At 40.3% G+C, this 23,084-nt stretch overlaps 3 protein-coding genes across 53 annotated transcripts in view; 1 reads left to right on the top strand and 2 right to left on the bottom strand.

The window, feature by feature from the left end:
- LOC125896688 (uncharacterized) overlaps positions 1-13,851 on the bottom strand; it is a 75,466-nt gene extending 61,615 nt beyond the window's left edge. Inside the window, exons 1-2 of the mRNA XM_049589451.1 lie at positions 13,791-13,851; positions 12,588-12,905 (exon numbers count right to left, since the gene is read on the bottom strand). Coding sequence (XP_049445408.1) covers positions 12,588-12,905; positions 13,791-13,833 — 361 coding nt within the window. The 5' untranslated portion in view covers positions 13,834-13,851. The remainder of the gene's footprint in view (positions 1-12,587; positions 12,906-13,790) is intronic.
- The window catches only part of LOC125896692 (uncharacterized), a 34,414-nt gene extending 18,807 nt beyond the window's left edge, over positions 1-15,607 (top strand). For both annotated transcript variants that reach the window (XM_049589468.1, XM_049589467.1), the window contains 2 exons: positions 7,076-7,451; positions 15,403-15,607. In XM_049589468.1, the coding sequence (XP_049445425.1) occupies positions 7,076-7,144 (69 nt within the window). In that variant the 3' untranslated portion in view covers positions 7,145-7,451; positions 15,403-15,607. The remainder of the gene's footprint in view (positions 1-7,075; positions 7,452-15,402) is intronic.
- LOC125896693 (uncharacterized) overlaps positions 1-23,012 on the bottom strand; it is a 69,427-nt gene extending 46,415 nt beyond the window's left edge. For 9 of the 50 annotated variants that reach the window (XR_007450332.1, XR_007450335.1, XR_007450324.1 and 6 more), the window contains exons 1-4: positions 22,698-23,012; positions 18,758-19,072; positions 17,966-18,259; positions 11,210-11,311 (exon numbers count right to left, since the gene is read on the bottom strand). Coding sequence is in view for 28 of the 50 variants with exons in the window: in XM_049589490.1 (XP_049445447.1) it covers positions 11,210-11,311; positions 17,966-18,259; positions 18,758-19,072; positions 22,698-22,743 (757 nt within the window). In the remaining 22 variants the exon portion in view is untranslated. Of the gene's footprint in view, positions 1-3,430; positions 3,731-3,838; positions 3,871-10,671; positions 10,989-11,096; positions 11,129-11,209; positions 11,312-11,643; positions 11,791-17,123; positions 17,458-17,565; positions 17,598-17,678; positions 17,781-17,965; positions 18,260-18,757; positions 19,073-22,697 lie in introns of those variants that run through there. The other 41 variants (XR_007450321.1, XR_007450325.1, XR_007450316.1 and 38 more) reach the window with 16 other exon arrangements.
- Positions 23,013-23,084: the final 72 nt, after the last annotated feature.

The following is a 23,084-nucleotide window of genomic DNA, read 5'->3' on the forward strand; positions in this document are numbered from 1 at the left end:
CACAGCCAATGTGCGACACCTAAAAGTGCTTGTTTTTGTTTTTGCAGCTTTGGCTTGATCCCGTCTGTGTGTTATTGTGTCTGAGTCTCGCTCAAGGAGAAGTCTCGTTCTGAGCTCTCATGAGTTGAGTTGTTGTTGCAGGCAGGATGATTTTATGTGTAATGTGTCATTTCTCACAGAGCACTTGTTCTTTCTTTACAGCAGGCATCAGTGGAACAACCACCTATCTCTACTACAGAGCTGGAGATGATGCCACTCTGCCCTGTGCCACTGCATCACCCTCTGACACAACATGCTCCACCTTTACATGGCTTTACAACTGCAATCAATATCAGACTTTCATTGAGGTTGACTATGTAAATGTTGTGAAGAGCTCAGCCCGAGCTGCCAGGCTGAGTGTGGACACTGGCTGCTCTTTGGTCATTTACAACGTAACTGCTGAGGATGTTGGTCACTACACCTGTCGGCAGGGGAGGAGCATTGATCATGATGCAGTCGTGTATTTAAATGTTCTGACAAGTGAGTCTCATTTTAATTAAAAAAAACACTGATGTTATCAGGAAGTAGTTCTTATTTTGGCATGTTTTTATGGGGCAAATGTTGCAATATACCAAGCTCAGCCTCAGTTCCAGCTTTACTATATTGTTGTCCAGTACTCACAGTGATTCATGGACAAAGTAATCTTCCCCCACTTAACATCGACTGACATATGGATTTGCTGATGAATATTCTTCACAAGTTTCCTTTCTTCATTTTGTTTACTCATTTGTTGAAACATTAATGAAAGGTTGTGACTCCACCTTCATATTTTCACTCAGTGAAGCAATGATGACACAAAATGGATAGAAACTTGTCAGGGTCTGGTAGTAAAGTTGTTGACTTTCTCCAAGATGTCAAATATTATTTCGCTGAGTTAACAGTTTACACTTGCTCTCTCTCAGTCTCTCCATCTCCACCAGACGCTGATCCAAAGAGGGACGGTGAAGTCACATTAGAGTGCTCTCTGTTGAGATACAGAAGCCTCGGTCCTTGTCCACAGAACAGCGTCCGCTGGGTGAATGAGACAGGAGCTGCGCTGCTTGGTGAAGGTGTCGGGTACAAGTTCCTCGGACAGACCGAATGTGTCTCTGCTCTGACTGTGAAGCGTCAGAGTGGCAACAACAGGAAATACACCTGCCAGTTTGTTGATAACAACAAAGTAGAGATAGAGGCTGACTACACACCTGACTTCACAGGTGAGTCAACAGATAGTCAGACACAAACATCTAATGAGGGTGAGATAACCTGCAGCTCACTGGGCACAAAGCTTTGCAGATGAAATAGGAAAAAGGAAAATGAGTATGATTATTTAGTTCTGCAGGAAATTAAATATTGCATGTATTTACTAACCTGTTTGTTTTTCTAACCCATGTTCAACAGAATCCACAGGCTGGTCTCCTCTGAGCTACGTCATGTTGGCTCTGTGTATTGCAGGACTGATCCTGATGATCGTAATCACCATTCATGTCATCAGAATCAAATGTGAGGAAATTCAGGTTGTCATTTGCTGGAATTAGTTAAAATTAATCTCATTTTAATGCTACTTTTTATTTTGTCCTCCAGGGAACACAAAACCACTTGATGATGACGACAGTGTGAGTTGAAATAAATGTTCCTTCTGTGACCACAGAGGCTGCAGTCTCTCTGCTTCGTTCTCTTGAAACAGTTTTTCACAATCTCCTGTGTTGTGTTGGATTTCACAGGAAAACAATGATGGTGACGTCCAATATGAAAATGATGGAGCACGTCCTGCTGCTGCGAGACTGCACTGATCAACAACTTCCACACCAACTTCAGATCATCACAAAGTCACATAGCATCAGTCACTTACACTTCATGATCAAAGCTTTGACTTAAAATGACTGTTCTATATTTAGGATAAATTGCTCGCTCTCTTTACACCTTAAGTGATGTAAGGAATATCTGTCAAACTGTTTTCTGTGCCAACAACAAGCAGATGTTGTATCTTCAGATTGTACTGTAAAAAAGTCACTCATATTGACAGCTGTATGTCACCTTTTATTACAGTTTAAACACACATTGCTCAGCTAAACACTGTAATACTGAAACACAAAGAGGTAACTTTGTAGTAACATCACTGTAACTTTGAAGGATACCCACTTTATTTGTCTCAGACTGCTATAGAGCATCATATTAGCCTCAGTTTAACTTCATCATGTAGATTTTGCCAGGAAAAGGACTGTATTTTGTGGACAATGACCAAAACCTGTTTCTATGTACATATGGGCATGTAAATATTGTATTAAATTACACTTGAACAATTGTGAACCTGTCCATTTACTTAACTTCAGCTGTAAAATCAGTCATATAACTTGTTGAATCTGTCCTGTCTCCTGGTTTCCCCTCTTGTATGGTGAATACAGACTGCTGCCATCTGCTGGTATGGAGAGTTATTTGTTTTAGAGTTATTATGTGCCTGTTAATATTTGTGGTGTGTTCAAGTGCAACGTTTTGGCCTGAGACAAGGCGACATGAGGTGATGCAACAGATAGCTGTCGTCACCACTGCTTCTTTGGTGTCAGTTTGGTGTGTCTGGGCCTTTATGTGAAACAACTGAAACTCTTGGAGCTTTAACAGAAAGTAGAGAGTTCATGAATGATCCCATCCTTCACAGTAAGAAGCTGATTGAGAAAATAGGTTTCCAGGCCTTTAAGCCACATTTGAAGAGCTCAATGTTTGAAGAGCCACTGTGATATATTAACAGATAGAAAACACACTACTAGAATCTGAGGATGGAGCCAAGGATTAAAATACAGTTAAAGAGATTTGCTGAAGTTAATAAACTACAGTACAAGACACAGTCACCTCTTGTGACGTCCCACCTGTCACTGCTGCAGTGCGCCCCCTGTGGTTGAATTTGTCTTTACATGCACACTTCACACAGGCTTTTTACATGTTTTAAAATTGTAAGAAGGGTTCCTCTTCAAGTTAAACTCTCCAGCAGTGAATTTGGTTTTGATCAGATGTTACAGACTGACTACAGCTTTTATTACATAGAAATTAAATGCACTGAGGGATCTCAGATCAAATTATATACAGTGTCTTTCTGTCATGAGGGAAGAAATTATGTCCTCTAATGTGTTAGCTAACTAGTTACACAGTCATTTTTGTAGCAGTGTGCTTTGGAGTAACTGGCCAGTGGGGACACAGAGCTGCTGTGTACAGCCAAATGCATAAGCATCGTTTGACGCACTCAGGCTGAACATAAATACTGATGGTTGATAGGAATGATGTCAGACTATTGACAGATTTTGATGAGAAAAAAATCAGCAGTAACTAATGAAAAAAGAAAATGTTTAGTTCAACAGAAAACAAGTGAAGGACAACTGCAGTACAATCATTTAAAGCTCAGTTTGAACATTTATTTGTCTTCTTTGAAGCAGAAAAACACCTCTGACATATTTACACCTTATATAGCAAAGCCAATATTTCCATCTGTATCCACACATCCAGCAGACGTTGAGTCCACCTGATGATTTTAACCTTCACTGATTCACTAAATATAGAACAGTCATTTTGAGTCAAAGCTTTGATCACAAGTGTAAAATGACTGATGCTATGTGACTTTGTGATGATCTGAAGTTGGTGTGGAAGTTGTTGATCAGTGCAGTCTCGCAGCAGCAGGACGTGCTCCATCATTTTCATACTGGACGTCACCATCATTGTTTTCCTGTGAAATCCAACACAACACAGGAGATTGTGAAAAACTGTTTCAAGAGAACGAAGCAGAGAGACTGCAGCCTCTGTGGTCACAGAAGGAACATTTATTTCAACTCACACTGTCGTCGTCATCAAGTGGTTTTGTGTTCCCTGGAGCAACTGACTGTTCTGCTGATGTCATCATGCTGACTCTGTGAGCCATTGTTTGCGTGACACTAAACTTAATCATATTTTGGGTTTGCAGAGCATTCACACTGGAAGAAAACAACATGATGAAGCACAGTATATTGCACAATTGTTGAGAGATGTGTGTTTATATTGTGCGTTGCATTACACACATATGTCAACAGCTCATTCACAGATTGTGCAAAAGCGAAAAATATCTCAAAAATTGTTTGATGGATAAGCTTTGTTTGTGTGAATAATGTAATCAGTTAATAATGTAATAAGTAATATTAATATCAGTTTCCAGCATCTTTACATTTGGGGATTATAGGTTTTCACCTGAGCACATGTACAACCTGTGTGACACAAACATATTAATAGAAACTGCTACATGTGTATTTTGAGGAAACCTCTGTTTCGTCAAGTCATTTCAAATGCACCTTCTGCTTAAGATGAATCAAAGCAAGGAAGTCGAATGCTCTTTAAATGGAATTTATTTTTGATCTTTAATCTGAAAAAGCTGCAGTTTGTGACACACACGTTTCTATTAATTAAAGCTGTCATGTGCCCTCCAATAAGAAGGCACATAGAAATGATGTAACTAACTGGTTGTAAGTAACGACAGGCTGGGTGGTGGGTCATACTGTTTCTTTAGCAATTTTTCCTCATTAAGGCAACCACAAAGAGGAAACATCACCATCACATACACATCTGTAGCAGAGGAAACGTCTCACACGGCATCCGTCTGCTGAGAGAGAATGGACATGAGAGTAATCCTCATTTTTGTGCTTCAGTTTCAAGGTAAACCTCTGTTGTTTTATTTAAATGTTAATCAATTACATTTTTATAACTGGTTGATGAAGGTGAGTGTGAGAATTGCTACCAGGAACAAGACTCTGTTTTCCTGCTTTAGAGGCCACTCTGATGAGCTTTGACTTTTCTGGCCTGTGAAAATAAAAGCCAACGGTTGTGTGAGCCAAGAACAAGACAGAAATGATGAGTTAGTTACTTTTAGGAAGATTCTTAAATGTATATCGACTGTAGTAAATGTCACGGAGAGAGAAGTTAACAAAAGTAATGACCCAATAGTCTGTCTCTGTTCTCTCTGTGGTTTCTTTAAACTAGTCTCATATTTACATGGTAAGTTGATGACGTTCGTACATACAGTGCACAGAGAGAAAAACCATCAGAGCTCAGCGGTGTGTATTTCCCAAAGTGCCCATGATTCACTGATTACAGTAAAACTTCTGTATTTGTCACCCTGGACTCTATCTCCTGATGTTTGTGTCTAAGTGACTAATGGAAGAACAAGTTTTGAAATTGGTCCGGTATTAAACCAGAGCGCTGCATCTTCAAGAAATAGCACACAGCCAATGTGCGTCCACTAAAAGTGCTTGTTTTTGTTTTTGCAGCTGACAGGCTCAGATTGTTATTAGAAGTGTCTGACAGCATTATGGAAATGATCCCTACAGAGAAATATAGCGTTTAGTCTTGACCTTTGGCTTGATCCCGTCTGTGTGTTATTGTGTCTGAGTCTCGCTCAAGGACAAGTCTCGTTCTGAGCTCTCATGAGTTGAGCTGTTGTTGCAGGCAGGATGATTTTATGTGTAATGTGTCATTTCTCACAGAGCACTTGTTCTTTTCTTTACAGCAGGCATCAGTGGAACACCCACCGATCGCTACTACAGAGCTGGAGATGATGCCACTCTGCCCTGTGCCACTGCATCAACCTTGAACACAACATGCTCCACCTTTACATGGCTTTACAACTGCAATCAATATCAGACTTTCACTGAGGTTCAGAATGGAAATGTTGTGAAGAGCTCAGCCCGAGCTGCCAGGCTGAGTGTGGACACTGACTGCTCTTTGGTCATTAACAGCGTAACTGCTGAGGATGTTGGTTTCTACACCTGTCGGCAGGGGAGGAGCATTGATCATGATGCAGTCGTGTATTTAAATGTCCTGACAAGTGAGTCTCATTTTAATTAAAAAAACACGGATGTTATCAGGAAGTAGTTCTTATTTTGGCATGTTTTTATGAGGCAAATGTTGCAATATACCAAGCTCAGCCTCAGTTCCAGCTTTACTATATTGTTGTCCAGTACTCACAGTGATTCATGGACAAAGTAATCTTCCCCCACTTAACATCGATTGACATATGGATTTGCTGATGAATATTCTTCACGTTTCCTTTCTTCATTTTGTTTACTCATTTGTTGAAACATTAATGAAAGGTTGTGACTCCACCTTCATATTTTTACTCAGTGAAGCAATGATGACACAAAATGGATAGAAACTTGTCAGGGTCTGGTAGTAAAGTTGTTGACTTTCTCCAAGATGTCAAATATTTTTTTATGCTGAGTTAACAGTTTACACTTGTTTTCTCTCAGTCTCTCCATCTCCACCAGATGCTGATCCAAAGAGGGACAGTGAAGTCACATTAGAGTGCTCTCTGTTGAGATATAGCGACCACGGTCCTTGTCCACAGAACAGCGTCCGCTGGGTGAATGAGACAGGAGCTGTGCTGCTTGGTGAAGGTGTCGGGTACAAGTTCCTCAGACAGACCGAATGTGTCTCTGATCTGACTGTGAAGCGTCAGAGTGGCAACAACAGGAAATACACCTGCCAGTTTGTTGATAACAACAAAGTAGAGATAGAGGCTGACTACACACCTGACTTCACAGGTGAGTCAACAGATAGTCAGACACAAACATCTAATGAGGGTGAGATAACATGCAGCTCACTGGGCACAAAGCTTTGCAGATAAAATATCACAAAAGGAAAATGAGTATGATTATTTAGTTCTGCAGGAAATTAAATGTTGCATGTATTTACTAACCTGTTTGTTTTTCTAACCCATGTTCAACAGAATCCATAGGCTGGTCTCCTCTGAGCTACGTCATGTTGGCTCTGTGTATTGCAGGACTGATCCTGATGATCGTAATCACCATTCATGTCATCAGAATCAAATGTGAGGAAATTCAGGTTGTCATTTGCTGGAATTAGTTAAAATTAATCTCATTTTAATGCTACTGTTATTTTGTCCTCCAGGGAACACAAACCACTTGATGATGACGACAGTGTGAGTTGAAATAAATGTTCCTTCTGTGACCACAGAGGCTGCAGTCTCTCTGCTTGCTTCTCTTGAAACAGTTTTTCACAATTTCCTGTGTTGTGTTGGATTTCACAGGAAAACAATGATGGTGACGTCCAGCATGAAAATGATGGAGCACGTCCTGCTGCTGCGAGACTGCACTGATCAACAACTTCCACACCAACTTCAGATCATCACAAAGTCACATAGCATCAGTCATTTTACACTTCATGATCAAAGCTTTGACTTAAAATGAATGTTCTATATTTAGGATAAATTGCTCGCTCTCTTTACACCTTAAGTGATGTAAGGAATATCTGTCAAACTGTTTTCTGTGCCAACAACAAGCAGATGTTGTATCTTCAGATTGTACTGTAAAAAAGTCACTCATATTGACAGCTGTATGTCACCTTTTATTACAGTTTAAACACACATTGCTCAGCTAAACACTGTAATACTGAAACACAAAGAGGTAACTTTGTAGTAACATCACTGTAACTTTGAAGGATACTCACTTTATTTGTCTCAGACTGCTACAGAGCATCATATTAGCCTCAGTTTAACTTCATCATGTAGATTTTGCCAGGAAAAGGACTGTATTTTGTGGACAATGACCAAAACCTGTTTCTATGTACATATGGGCATGTAAATATTGTATTAAATTACACTTGAACAATTGTGAACCTGTCCATTTACTTAACTTTAGCTGTAAAATCAGTCATTTAACTTGTTGAATCTGTCCTGTCTCCTGGTTTCCCCTCTTGTATGGTGAATACAGACTGCTGCCATCTGCTGGTATGGAGAGTTATTTGTTTTAGAGTTATTATGTGCCTGTTAATATTTGTGGTGTGTTCAAGTGCAACGTTTTGGCCTGAGACAAGACACAGTCACCTCTTGTGATGTCCCACCTGTCACTGCTGCAGTGCGCTTGCTGTGGTTGAATTTGTCTCTACATGCACACTTCACACAGGCTTTTTGCTTTGACACTGTAGCAAGTTTTCCTCTTCAAGTTAAACTCTCCAGCAGTGAATTTGGTTTTGATCAGATGTTACAGACTGACTACAGCTTTTATTACATAGAAATGAAATGCACTGAGGGATCTCAGATCAAATTATATATAGTGTGTTTCTGTCATGAGGGAATAAATTACGTCCTCAGGATATAGAGTATGAAAAGATTCATCGTCACCATTAACCACAGCTGACTTGTTTGCTGGATAGAAGGAATATTGGTGAAAAACTTTGCTAATGTGTTAGTTAGATAGCTACACAGTCATTTTAGTAGCAGTGTGCTTTGGAGTAACTAGCAAGTGGGGACACAGAGCTGCTGTGTACAGCCAAATGGATAAGAATGGTTTAATGACCATACCCGCTCCTTAAAAAGAGTAAAAATAGATCGTAAATGGAAGTCCCGCAAACTTCAAGTTCACTATGAACATTTGAAAAGCCTAATGAATAATTACAATGCTGCAGATAAGGACGCACAAGCAACTTTTTTCTCCAACTTGATCTCCCAGAATGCTCAAAACTCTAAAGTGCTGTTTCAAACACTTGACTGAATTGTTGGCGTCCCCAGCAATATTAATTTACATGCATCACTTGAACTCTGTGAGCAATTTTCATCATTTTTCATTGAAAAAACTGAAAACATTAGATCTCACACCATCAGCAGTCGACCCCACAACTCACCAATCCTACTCTATGTCAGTCCTCTGCTCGTTTAGTTCAGTGTCACTAACTGATCTCAACACAATGGTGATGCGCATAAAATCCTCCTCTTGCCCTCTGGATGTGGTCCCTACCAGACTACTGAAGGAGATTATACCCACTGTTGGTCCCTTCATTTTATCTATTGTCAATCACTCTCTGACCTCAGGTGGGGTTCCTGCTTATTTGAAATCTGCTCTAATTGAACCTCTGCTCAAAAAACACAGTCTTAACCCATCCATTCTGAACAACTACAGGCCAGTCTCAAAGCTCCCTTTTTTATCAAAGATCCTAGAAAAAACTGTATTCAAACAATTAATAAATCATCTATCAGTCAATAACTTATTTAAAAAATTCCAGTCCGGCTTCCGATCACTTCATAGCACAGAATCAGCTCTCCTTAAAGTTTGCAATGATCTCCTGTTGACTCAAGATATCGATGATTGTTCCATTTTAGTACTCTTGGACCTCAGTGCCGCATTTGACATGGTAGACCGTGACATTTTCATTGACAGGTTAGAGCAGTGGGCAGGAATCACTGACATGGCCCTGAATTGGTTCAGGTCTTACCTTTTTAACAGATACTCTTCGGTATCTATAGCTGGCTCTGTTTCTTCCCCCACTAATGTCTCCTATGGTGTCCCCCATGGGTCGATCCTGGGCCCTATTATCTTTTCCATTTACATGCTCCCTCTAGGTGACATCATCCGTAAATACAGCGTCCATTTTCATTGTTATGCAGACGACACAGTTGTACATCCCAGTCAAGCCCGGTGATCAGTCTAATTTAGCAGCCCTCCACAACTGTATCACAGAAATAAAATACTGGATGTCAGACAATTTTCTCCAACTCAATCAGTCAAAATCCAACGTCATTGTTATAGGTCCATCCACAACAAGAAAACTAATTTGGACTTGAACTTTGAACTTCATGTAAAAAAAAGTGGTCCAGACATGTTTTTATCATTTGAGAAACATAGCCAAAGTCAGGTCTTTTATCTCAGCCACAGATTTGGAGAAACTCATCCATGCTTTTATTTCTTCATGCCTCGACTATTGTAATAGCTTATATACCTGTCTCAGGCAGAAATCACTTCACCATCTACAGTTAGTACAAAATGCTGCAGCTCGGCTTTTAACTAGGTCTAAAAAAATGTGACCATATCACCCCTGTTCTAGCATCACTGCACTGGCTGCCTGTTCATTTGAGGATTGATTTTAAAATTCTTTTATTTGTTTTTAAGGCCAGACTTGGGCTAGCCCCTGCCTATATTTCAGACCTTTTATCCTCACACAAACCAGCTCATAGTCTGAGATCTGCTGATAAGGCCCTGCTAGCTGTTCCAAGGTCTAGGCTGAAAACAAAAGGCGACAGGGCCTTTGCAATCAGGGCCCCTAGACTCTGGAATGATTTGCCTGAGGATATCAGGTTTTCAGAGTCTGTTCCTCGTTTGACATCGCTCCTCAAGACACACTTTTACAGGAAGGCTTTTATGAAGCACTGTTTAAGTTGATGTAATGTTTAATTTGTATGTATTTTGTGTTGATATTGAGTGTGTGCTGATATTTTAAAAGCACTTTGTTATTTATATTGAAAAGTGCTATACAAATAAAGTTATTATTATTATATTATTATTATACGACAAAGCAGTGTATCTGGGTGGGACTTAAGTTGTTTTTTTTTGTATGTGTTCTTCTGGGAAAGTGGGACTTTGTAACGGCGACCTGATGGTAGTAGTTGGAAGGATGGGTGCAGGGGGTGGGTGGGGTCCTGTGTGATGGCGATTGCTTTCCTGGTAACTGCCAACTAAGAATAGTTTGACGCGCTCAGGCTGAACATAAATACTGATGGATGATAGGAATGATGTCAGACTATCTACAAATTTGGATGAGAACAAATGAACAGTAACTAATAATAAAAGAAAGTGCTCTGTTCAACAAGAAACAAATGGAGGATGACTGCAGTACAATCATTTACAGCTCAGTTTGACCATTTATTTGTCTTCTTTGAAGCAGAAAAACACCTCTGACATATTTACACCTTATATAGCAAAGCCAATATTTCCATCTGTATCCACACATCCAGCAGACGTTGAGTCCACCTGATGATTTTAACATTCACTGATTCACTAAATATAGAACAGTCATTTTGAGTCAAAGCTTTGATCACAAGTGTAAAATGACTGATGCTATGTGACTTTGTGATGATCTGAAGTTGGTGTGGAAGTTGTTAATCAGTGCAGTCTCGCAGCAGCAGGACGTGTTCCATCATTTTCATACTGGACGTCACCATCATTGTTTTCCTGTGAAATCCAACACAACACAGGAGATTGTGAAAAACTGTTTCAAGAGAACGAAGCAGAGAGACTGCAGCCTCTGTGGTCACAGAAGGAACATTTATTTCAACTCACACTGTCGTCATCATCAAGTGGTTTTGTGTTCCCTGGAGGACAAAATAAAAAGTAGCATTAAAATGAGATTAATTTTAACTAATTCCAGCAAATGACAACCTGAATTTCCTCACATTTGATTCTGATGACATGAATGGTGATTACGATCATCAGGATCAGTCCTGCAATACGCAGAACCAACATGACGTAGCTCAGAGGAGACCAGCCTGTGGATTCTGTTGAACATGGGTTAGAAAAACAAACAGGTTAGTAAATACATGCAATATTTAATTTCCTGCAGAACTAAATAACCATATTCATTTTCCTTTTGTGATATTTTATCTGCAAAGCTTTGTGCCCAGTGAGCTGCATGTTATCTCACCTTCATTAGATGTTTGTGTCTGACTATCTGTTGACTCACCTGTGAAGTCAGGTGTGTAGTCAGCCTCTATCTCTACTTTGATGTTATCAACAAACTGGCAGGTGTATTTCCTGTTGTTGCCACTCTAACGCTTCACAGTCAGAGCAGAGACACATTCTGTCTGTCTGAGGAACTTGTACCCGACACCTTCACCAAGCAGCGCAGCTCCTGTCTCATTCACCCAGCGGAAGCTGTTCTGTGGACAAGGACCATGGTCGCTATATCTCAACAGAGAGCACTCTAATGTGACTTCACCGTCCCTCTTTGGATCAGCGTCTGGTGGAGATGGAGAGACTGAGAGAAAACAAGTGTAAACTGTTAACTCAGCGTAAACAAAAAAGTTTGACATCTTGGAGAAAGTCAACAACTTTACTACCAGACCCTGACACATTTCTTTCTATTATTGTCATCATTGCTTCACTGAATTAAAATATGAAGGTGGAGTCACAACCTTTCATTAATGTTTCAACAAATGAATAAATAAAGTGAAGAAAGGAAACTTGTGAAGAATGTTTATCAACAAATTCATGTGTCAATCGATGTTAACTGGGGGAAGATTACTTTGTTCATGAATCACTGCAGTCAACAATCAATAGACAGTCTGAATGGCTCTTCTTTTTTCTTGAGCCCCAACCACTCCACCTACGTGTGCGCACTGACAGGGTCCCTCATGTTAATGGTCGTCCCAAACCAGTGAGGCATTGACAGTCAGTGAGCAGGGACATTCTGATGGCTGTCTGATGGCTTGTTCACTGTTAACCCTTCAAACTGCCTGGATGACGGCTGCTGTCTTTGACTGCTGAGGGTTTGAGGGAGGGATCAGATTGGGAAGGGGCCACATTGTTAATCACCCTCCCTTAATAAGAAAACAGATATAAATAAACGTGTAAACTCATCATTGTCCACCTTAATCAGGAAACTGACAGACACCTTGCTGGGATTTACAGGTAGAGGAGTATTGGACAAAAACATGGTGTATAGCTGAACTGAGGCTGAGCCTGGTATATTGCAACATTTGCCCCCAAATAACATGCCAAAATAAGAACTCCCCTTTGATAATGTCCGTGTTTTTTCATTAAAATGAGACTCACTTGTCAGAACATTTAAATACACAGCTGCATCATGATCAATGCTCCTCCCCTGCCGACAGGTGTAGTGACCAACATCCTCAGCAGTGACGTTGTAAATGACCAAAGAGCAGCCAGTGTCCACACTCAGCCTGGCAGCTCGGGCTGAGCTCTTCACAACATTTCCATTCTTAACCTCAGTGAAAGTCTGATATTGATTTCTGATGTTAAGCCATGTAAAGGTGGAGCATGTTGTGTCAGAGGGTGATGCAGTGGCACAGGGCAGAGTGGCATCATCTCCAGCTCTGTAGTAGAGATAGGTGGTTGTTCCACTGATGCCTGCTGTAAAGAAAAGAACAAGTGCTCTGTGAGAAATGACACATTACACATAAAATCATCCTGCCTGCAACAACAACTCAACTCATGAGAGCTCAGAACGAGACCTCTCCTTGAGCGAGACTCAGACACAATAACACACAGACGGGATCAAGCCAAAGGTCAAGACTAAATGCTGTATTTCTCTGTAGGGATCATTTCCATAATGCTGTCAGACACTTCTAATAACAATCTGAGCCTGTCAGCTGCAAAAACAAAAACAAGCACTTTTAGTGGACGCACATTGGCTGTGTGCTATTTCTTGAAGATGCAGCGCTCTGGTTTAATACTGACCAATTTCAAAACTTGTTCTTCCATTAGTCACTTAGACACAAACATCAGGAGATAGAGTCCAGGGTGACAAATACAGAAGTTTTACTGCAATCAGTGAATCATGGGCACTTTGGGAAATACACACCGCTGAGCTCTGATGGTTTTTCTCTCTGTGCACTGTATGTACGAACATCATCAACTTACCATGTAAATATGAGACTAGTTTAAAGAAACCACAGAGAGAACAGAGACAGACTATTGGGTCATTACTTTTGTTAACTTCTCTCTCTGTGACATTTACTACAGTCAATATACATTTAAGAATCTTCCTAAAAGTAACTAACTCATCATTTCTGTCTTGTTCTTGGCTCACACAACCGTTGGCTTTTATTTTCACAGGCCAGAAAAGTCAAAGCTCATCAGAGTGGCCTCTAAAGCAGGAAAACAGAGTCTTGTTCCTGGTAGCAATTCTCACACTCACCTTCATCAACCAGTTATAAAAACTTTTATTTTATTATTATTTAAACATTTATTTTAAAATTGTTTTTAAAGTTTGAATGAAAAAAAACAGAGGTTTACCTTGAAACTGAAGCACAAAAATGAGGATTAATTTTGTGTCCATTCTCTCTCAGCAGACGGATGCCAGTCAAGACATTTCACACATTTCAGACTGTATAAGATGGTGCTGTTTCCTCTTTGTGGTTGCCTTACTGAGAAAAAAAGTGATTGAGAAACAGCATCACCCGCCACCCAGCCTGTCGTTGGTTCCAAACAGTAAGTTACATCATTTCTACGTGCCCTCTTCACAGACTGCACACAAAAATATCAATTATTAGAAACATCTGTTTCACAAACTGCAGCTGTTTCAGATTAAAGATTACAAATAAATTCCATTTAAAGAGCATTCAACTTCCTTGCTTTGATTCATCTTAAGCAGAAGGTGCATTTGAAGTGACTAGACTAAACAGAGGTTTTTCTCAAAATACACATATAGCAGTTTCTATTAATATGTTTGTGTCACACAGGTTGTACATGTGCTCAGGTGAAAACCTTTTATCCCCAAATGTAAAGATGCTGGAAACTGATTTTGATATTACTGATTACATTATTTGCCAACAGGGACCCCAAAATAACATCAAATAACACCCCCACCTTCATTTCCATTCTGTCATTTCAGTGGTGTCATCAAAAGAGGAAGTGGCGTATTTGACAAGAAACCAAATACACAGTAACAAGACTGACAGTGTGAAGTCATGCTGGCAGCTCTGTGAGAAAGTAGTGCTTTGAGCTAAAGGCTAACACATCTTAGTTTAGCATGTTAGCATGTCATCTTATGCTCAGTGGGAAACATGCATCTACAGCTGAGGCTGATGGGTCATTAGTTTGAAATCATCAGCAATCTATCCTCAGAGGAACATGAATGTGTGTAACACAGTTCATGACAATCTGTTCAATAGGTAAGACATGTCAGTCAAAACTACACTTATAAACCTCAGGGTGGTGCCTACCTCTGAGTACCTGGGATTGAATGGTTTATGATTTACGTGTCTACAGTTTAGTTTACCCTCAGTGACTTGCCATGACTGTGCAACTGACTGTTCTGCTGATGTCATCATGCTGACTCTGTGAGCCATTGTTTGTGTCATACTAAACTTAATCATATTTTGGGTTTGCAGAGCATTCACACTGGAAAAAAATGACATGATGAAGTACAGTATATTGCACAAGTTTTGAAGGAGTTGTTCACAGATGTGTGTAATGCGACACACAATGTAAATGGATGAACAGCTCATAGCTGGCTGTGAAAACCGTGTTTTTTTTCAGAGATTTTGTCAGGTTTTCATTCATTTTAAGATTATTTTTGAGGTAAGAATAATCATTGTTGAAGGCAGGTTGACTTTTTTTTAAGTCTCACAACAAAGCTAACACGCGCACCTGTACACTAAAAACGTATTTGGTCATTGTAATCATTCCTTTGGTCCGACCTGGCAGTGAAGTGGTCCGTTCCTAATGTGTTTCCAGTGTAAGAGATGGGGGACAAAAACAACAGTCGAGTTCAGCTAAAGATGATATGAGGCTTCAACAGCCTGAGTTAGACAAATAGTCAAAGTCACTTTGATACAAAATGTTCCTCTTTGCATCACTTTCCCCACCAGCTCAGCTAAACACTGTAATACTGAAACACAAAGAGGTAACTTTGTAGTAACATCACTGTAACTTTGAAGGATACCCACTTTATTTGTCTCAGACTGCTATAGAGCATCATATTAGCCTCAGTTTAACTTCATCATGTAGATTTTACCAGGAAAAGGACTGTATTTTGTGGACAATGACCAAAACCTGTTTCTATGTACATATGGGCATGTAAATATTGTATTAAATTACACTTGAACAATTGTGAACCTGTCCATTTACTTAACTTCAGCTGTGCAGTAATAACGTGGCGTCTGTGGCCAAGCTGTCAGCTAAGCAGTGGTGCAGTCATATAATCAGTGCTCAGTCAATAACATGAGTCCTAATCATGGCAAAGGTGACATATATTGTCTGCATGTCTAAATAAGACTGTGGTGTCACCTTTGGTTCTTCCTGTGTCTGTGTGGGTTTCCTCCAGGTGCTCCAGTTTCCTCCCAGAGTCCAAAGACATACAGGGATCTAATTTTCCTGAGGGTGAAATTATGAATGTGAATGAACTCTGTATGTGTTGACCCTGTCCCGGATGTACTGTCTTTCACACACCTGTGGGTTTGAAGGCTCTGATCCTAACCCTGATTTCTCACCTGAGATTAACACATGATCAGTCAGTCATTTAACTTTTTTAATCTGTCCTGTCTTCTGGTTTCCACTCGTTTGGTGAATACAGTCTGCTGCCATCTGCTGGTATGGAGAGTTATTTGTATTAGAGTTATTATGTGCCTGTTAATATTTGTGGTGTGTTCAAGTGCAACGTTTTGGCCGAGACAAGGCAACATGAGGTGATGCAACAGATAGCTGTCGTCACCACTGCTTGTTTGGTGTCAGTTTGGTGTGTCTGGGCCTTTATGTGAAACAACTGAAACTCTTGGAGCTTTAACAGAAAGTAGAGAGTTCATGAATGATCCCATCCTTCACAGTAAGAAGCTGATTGAGAAAATAGGTTTCCAGGCCTTTAAGCCACATTTGAAGAGCTCAATGATGTTTGAAGAGCCATTGTGATATATTAATAGACAGAAAACACACTACTAGAATCTGAGGATGGAGCCAAGGATTAAAATACAGTTAAAGAGATTTGCTGAAGTTAATAAACTACAGTACTTTATATTCAGAATATGTTCAGATCTAGTCCTGATAGGTGCAAATTTACCTTCTTCAACTTCATCTTCTGACTTTAGACATTTTATTATCCTAATCATGATCACCTCTGGCAAGACACATTCACCTATTGAGACATCCCACCTGTCACTGCTGCAGTGCGCCCCCTGTGGTTGAATTTGTCTCTACATGCACACTTCACAGGCTTTTTAGATGTTTTGACACTGTAGCAAGATTTCCTCTTCAAGTTAAACTCTCCAGCAGCCAGTTTGGTACACAGAAATTAAATGCACAGAGGGATCTAAGATCAAGTTAAATACAGTATGTTTCTGTCATGAGGGAATAAATTATGTCCTCTGAAACTTTGCTAATGTGTTAGCTAGCTAGCTACACAGTCATTTTTGTAGCATTGTCCTTTGAAGGAACTGGCCAGTGGGGACACAAAGGTACTGTTTACAGTACAAAGTACAGTCACAACACACTCAAGCTGAACATAAATACTGATGGTTGACAAGAATGACATCAGACTATCAACATATTTGGATGAGAAAAAATCAACAGCAACTAATGAAAAAAGAAAGTGCTCTGTTCAAAAGGAAACAAATGAAGGATGACTGCAGTACAATCATTTAAAGCTCAGTTTGAACATTTATTTGTCTCCTTTGAAGCACAAAAACACCTCTGACATATTTACACCTTATATAGCAAAGCCAATATTTCCATCTGTATCCACACATCCAGCAGACGTTGAGTCCACCTGATGATTTTAACATTCACTGATTCACTAAATATAGAACAGTCATTTTGAGTCAAAGCTTTGATCACAAGTGTAAAATGACTGATGCTATGTGACTTTGTGATGATCTGAAGTTGGTGTGGAAGTTGTTGATCAGTGCAGTCTTGCAGCAGCAGGACGTGCTCCATCATTTTCATACTGGACGTCACCATCATTGTTTTCCTGTGAAATCCAACACAACACAGGAGATTGTGAAAAACTGTTTGAAGAGAACGAAGCAGAGAGACTGCAGCCTCTGTGGTCACAGAAGGAACATTTATTTCAACTCACACTGTCGTCATCATCAAGTGGTTTTGTGTTCCCTGGAGGACACAATAAAAAGTAGCATTAAAATGAGATTAATTTTAACTAATTCCAGCAAATGACAACCTGAATTTCCTCACATTTGATTCTGATGACATGAATGGTGATTACGATCATCAGGATCAGTCCTGCAATACGCAGAGCCAACATGACGTAGCTCAGAGGAGACCAGCCTGTGGATTCTGTTGAACATGGGTTAGAAAAACAAACAGGTTAGTAAATACATGCAACATTTAATTTCCTGCAGAACTAAATAACCATATTCATTTTCATGTCATGATATTTTATCTGCAAAGCTTTGTGCCCAGTGAGCTGCAGGTTATCTCACCTTCATTAGATGTTTGTGTCTGACTATCTGTTGACTCACCTGTGAAGTCAGGTGTGTAGTCAGCCTCTATCTCTATTTTGTTGTTATCAACAAACTGGCAGGTGTATTTCCTGTTGTTGCCACTCTGACGCTTCACAGTCAGAGCAGAGACACATTCTGTCTGTCTGAGGAACTTGTACCCGACACCTTCACCAAGCAGCGCAGCTCCTGTCTCATTCACCCAGCGGACGCTGTTCTGTGGACAAGGACCGAGGTTGCTGTATCTTGACAGAGAGCACTCTAATGTGACTTCACCGTCCCTCTTTGGATCAGCGTCTGGTGGAGATGGAGAGACTGAGAGAGAACAAGTGTAAACTGTTAACTCAGTGTAAAAAAAGTTTTACTTTTACGAGAAAGTCAGCGAAAGTCAGTACTTTTCTTATGAATTACTGCACAATGATCAATCAAATAGACTTTTCTTGAGCCTCATCCACTTCGCCTATGCTATCTCACTGAGAAGGTCCCTAGTGTTAAACATTGTCCAAAACCAGTGAGGGATTCAGTTCCAATGTGTACTTATGAACTGATGGTGTAAGGGAATGGAAAATAACCATCCCATCTTATTAAGAACAAAGAAAGAAACATTTAACTCATCACTGTCCACCTTAATCAAGAAACTGTCACATCCCACTGACAGAGTTGTTGGGTTTGGGAGATGCCTCGCAGGTAGAGGTGTAGTGGACAAAAACTGGAGTAGGCCTACAGCTGAAATAAGGTTCAGCTTGGCACAAATTTTGTCCTTAAAACATAATACTCCTCTGATAATCAGAGTATAATTAAAATGAGACTCACCTGAGAGAACACTTAAAAATATATCTACATCCTGAGAAGTGCTCCTCCCCTGCTGACAGGTGTAGAAACCGACATCCTCAGCAGTGACCTTGTTAATGACCAAAGAGCAGCCAGTGTCCACACTCAGCCTGGCAGCTCGAGCTGAGCTCTTCATAACATTTCCATTCTCAACCTCAGTGGAAGTCTGAGATACATTTTTGTTATATAACCATGTAACAGAAGAGCATGTTGTCTCAGTGGATGATATAGTGGCACAGGGCAGAGTGGCATCATGTCCAGGTCTGTAGTACTGAAAGATGATTGTTCCACTGATGCCTGTTGGAAAGACAGGAACACTTTGTGTTAGTGACAATTATACATTTTTGTAAACAGAAAATATTGGAAAGGGGTTTGATTTATTTGGTCAGTCTGTCTATTTTTACCTGTTTCCAGACTATACTAAGCTAAGACAACTGTTCAGTTGGTCCAGTGTGTACGATTTAGGGGATTTAGTGGCGTCGGCGTCAAGTGGTGGGGATTGCAGACTACAACCAGCTGAAACTTCTACCAAAATTCCTTCCGTTTCATTGTTTCAGGAGGTTTTTGGCAGGAGCTGCATTACCTGCAGAGATTTCTTCCTTTCCCAAACAAACGGACCAGGTGACTAAAACCAGTAAAAACACTGACTACAGCAATTTCACGTTACAAATTGGTGTTTGTGCCACTGCTGGGCATGTCACAGGAAGTCTGCTTGTCCTGCAACTGCTCATCTGTGCTCCACCTTCTTTAATAACTTAAAGAGGCAACAGATAGCATCTTTTCCTAAATATATCATTATGAAAATAATGTGGGTTGCACAGTAAGATCAGACTATCAGTGTTTACATAGGTTACTTAGTGGCTGTGCAATAAGCTTCTGCCACCAGTGCTGAAATTTCGCGGAAAAAATCTGCTTTACGGCAGGAAATGCATATATTGCGAAACTGGTTGGTCAGCCAATCAGGGACTGGAGCTGGTCCTTATGAGGAGTTGGGCATGAGATAGTTGAGTCACAAGTATGGAGGGCGTCGGTAGCGTAGTGGATAGTGCTGGTGCCCCACGTACAGAGGCGATGCCTTGCTGCAGCGGTCGCAGTTTTGACTCCAGCTTGCAACCCTCTGCTGCGTGTCAACCCCCACTCTCTCTCTCACCCCATTTCACTCTGTCCTGTTCATTAAAGGCAAAAAAACACCCAAAAATAATCTTTAAAGAGTCACAAGCACAGACGGACAAAGTTTGGAGACAAGTGAAAAATGGCCTAGCAAAAGAAAACGAGCTCCTCTGTCTGAGGAGGCAAAGAGGAGCAAAAAGGAGAGTGATAAAAGAAGAGGAAAAACGAGTAAACCTCAGTCAGGCGTTCAAGAGATGGAGGGAGCTCTGTGACCAAAGAGGCTTTAACACCGATGTCCAGCTAGCTTTCTTTTTAATGGATCAGTAAGTAACACGGCTAAATGTTAGCTAGACAAGAGAGGACTGTACTGTACAGGTCCATGTCATTGATCCAATAGCCCATTGGTTCGACATCCCGTTAGTCCAACTGTCCGCAGTGCTCGCACCGGGTGTATGGTGCGCCACGACCGGCTCTGGGTCAGCTGGGAAATGCTTGAGGCGGAGCAGGCTCACGGCTTATGTGTTTGCCACTTTCTTTTTCATTTTAACCCACATCATGATCTTTTCCTAACCCTAACCAAGTGGTTTTTGTGCCTAAACCTAACCAGACCTTAACCACAGGGCATCATGATGATTTCGGAACGGATTTCGGAACAATGGGTTTAATATGGTCGAACCAATGGGCTGTCGAACCAATGGGCAGTTCCCTACTGTACTGGCTGCTAGTTAATTCCTAGCTGGCCAGCATCGCAAATCGCTGCAACCAGGGACCAGGTAGCGAGTGTTGGTCAGCTGACATCCTCGTTGCCATTCTACGGCAGCCCTCGGACAGTGATACCCCCCTACCTTCCTTCTGTTCTCAGCTATCGACGGACATCGCCCAGCTAAGTTACGCCCAGCTAAGTGAACACTGCTTTGTTTCCTGTTCAGTTTGAGCTCCAACCGGCCGCATCGTTTCCACACGGTAACGTTTATTCTAGAATCGGGACTGTTTACATGTGCATATTGGTATAATTCCACTGTGTCTACTGTTGTTTGTACTGATACTGTACATTCTGGTATAATTATTTGCATTACTATTAGTTTTTTCTTCAGATAAATCTGATAATTGTTGCTCGGTCTCTTTACTCATGTATTTAGTATAGTGTCCACACACTTTCTCATTCTACATATACATAGAGGTATACCGGTGGCTTTACAGCCTACATTTTATAGATAATCTCTGCTCCGCACGGTCAATTCGGTCGTTGCCACTGACGCTAGGTGGCGCCAAGCTAAAAAAAAACCCTGAATCCTATCTGTTGCCTCTTTAATATGTGCTGACTTTATTTCTGATTCAGACATTCACTAGATTTTTGCCATGAGCCAAATTATCCACATACTTCCCAAAAGTAACCCAGTAAAAACACTATAATAAAGCTGTCTCATGTAACAAATAAGAGATGGCATGGTTGATACAGCACGCTAGCTAAATCATATGCTAATTTGTGCTAACCTTTTTTCTCTGATAACTTAAGAATCATCCACAGAGGTCTCTTCCTCTCAAAAACAAACAGACCTGGCAGTTTAACGGGTAAGAACACTAATTACAGCAGTTTCATGTTAAAAAAACAACAACTCTGTGTTTTAACAATGCGAAGTGGCTGCTAATTGGTTGTCGATGCATAAACATTGATGGCCCCATTTAGACATTGGACCTTTAAACAAATGCCTCTGTTTTTATTGAGGATTTTGGACCAATTCATCTGATGTTATCTTTTTTTATATAAACATTAAGTATGAGTTAAATGCATATACACAATTTAAAAAAACTTAGTAGTAAACTTAGTACTACAAAAACTTAGTCAGATGGGCTTTTGGATTTTGTGCCCTTAAAGCTATCTGCATTGTACTATATGTTGTCCTTTAAAAGTATGTATAAAAAGTTTTGAGACTTTGACTTTCTTCTCGTATTAACGCTCCTCCACAGTCCTTCTTTCGCACCTCACTTCTTTTCTTCACTTGTTTTCAATTCTCTCTGCTGAGCTCTTTGTTAGAGGTGCTTTCCAAAATAACTTAGTGCCTTCATTTTATTTTTTTCTTGTCAACAATGCAGTAACATGTAGCCAGTTGGGAAAATATTACAATCCTCCCTTACAGCCACTAGATGGGACTGTCCCCTTTGGTTTAGATATAGACTGCACATAAACTGGTACGCTGGGGCACAGCATCACAGCATAAGGACAGATCAGGAGATGGAAACACATTTTTTGTTCACTAGAGCCCTTCCATGAGACACTGGATTTTATTTGTTTAGTTTTTGAGGGAAAATCACAAAGATTGTTTATCAAATGATCACCACTGAAGAGAGATGTGGAAACATATGGTCAGACATTTGACTTGTTCAGGCTGTTATTTCGCAATACTCTTACTGTCCATTGAATGGATAGAAGGAGGAAATAAGTCATGTTGGTCTATATTTTAAGCTGCACTGTCCAGTCAAAGGCCAATTACTATTAAACAACAGGCTGGAAAGTGTTGTAATTGTTACAGTGCAGAGGCGGAAGTAAACCCCTCCTGCTACAGATGTTGTACTGCACGTCAACCACTATAACATACATTATTTGATCTCAAACCCCCCCTTTTTTAATCTTAGGTATGCTATTGACAGAATTCATTATCTTAATGTTGAGAACAAAGAACCCGAAGATATTTTTGTTTCCTGTGCTGGTTTGATTTTTCCAGACTGTAATGATAATAATGAAAATTTACATTTTACAAAAAAAAAGAAAAAGATAATGCTTAAATAACAACAAAAAAATCAGAGCAATTACCTTCAAACTGAAGCATAAAAATGAGGATTAATCCCAGTCGAGCCATTCTCTGCCTGTTGTTTGAAAACGGGATGATCTGTAAAGGCTATTTGTGTCTAGTACAGAGCTGTATCACAGGCGATGATGGAACTTCCTCTCTGTGGTGTCCAAGTTGAAAAAATATTTGTGAAATAGCACCAGTCACCTCAAGCCTGTCAAAATTATCCGGACTATACATACATGAAAGATCATTTCTGTAAGTGTATGCCTAAATCTTTAGAGGGCAAACTAATGTAAGTCTTAAGAGGGCAAACTAATGTATTTCTCCCTGCAAAGTGTATTTTGGGGAAGTATACATCACAAAGTTTATGAGGAAGTTGTAGGCGGAGTATTCAATCATTATGCAAT

The sequence above is a fragment of the Epinephelus fuscoguttatus genome, linkage group LG11, assembly GCF_011397635.1.
Source record: "Epinephelus fuscoguttatus linkage group LG11, E.fuscoguttatus.final_Chr_v1".
NCBI lineage: Eukaryota > Metazoa > Chordata > Actinopteri > Perciformes > Serranidae > Epinephelus > Epinephelus fuscoguttatus.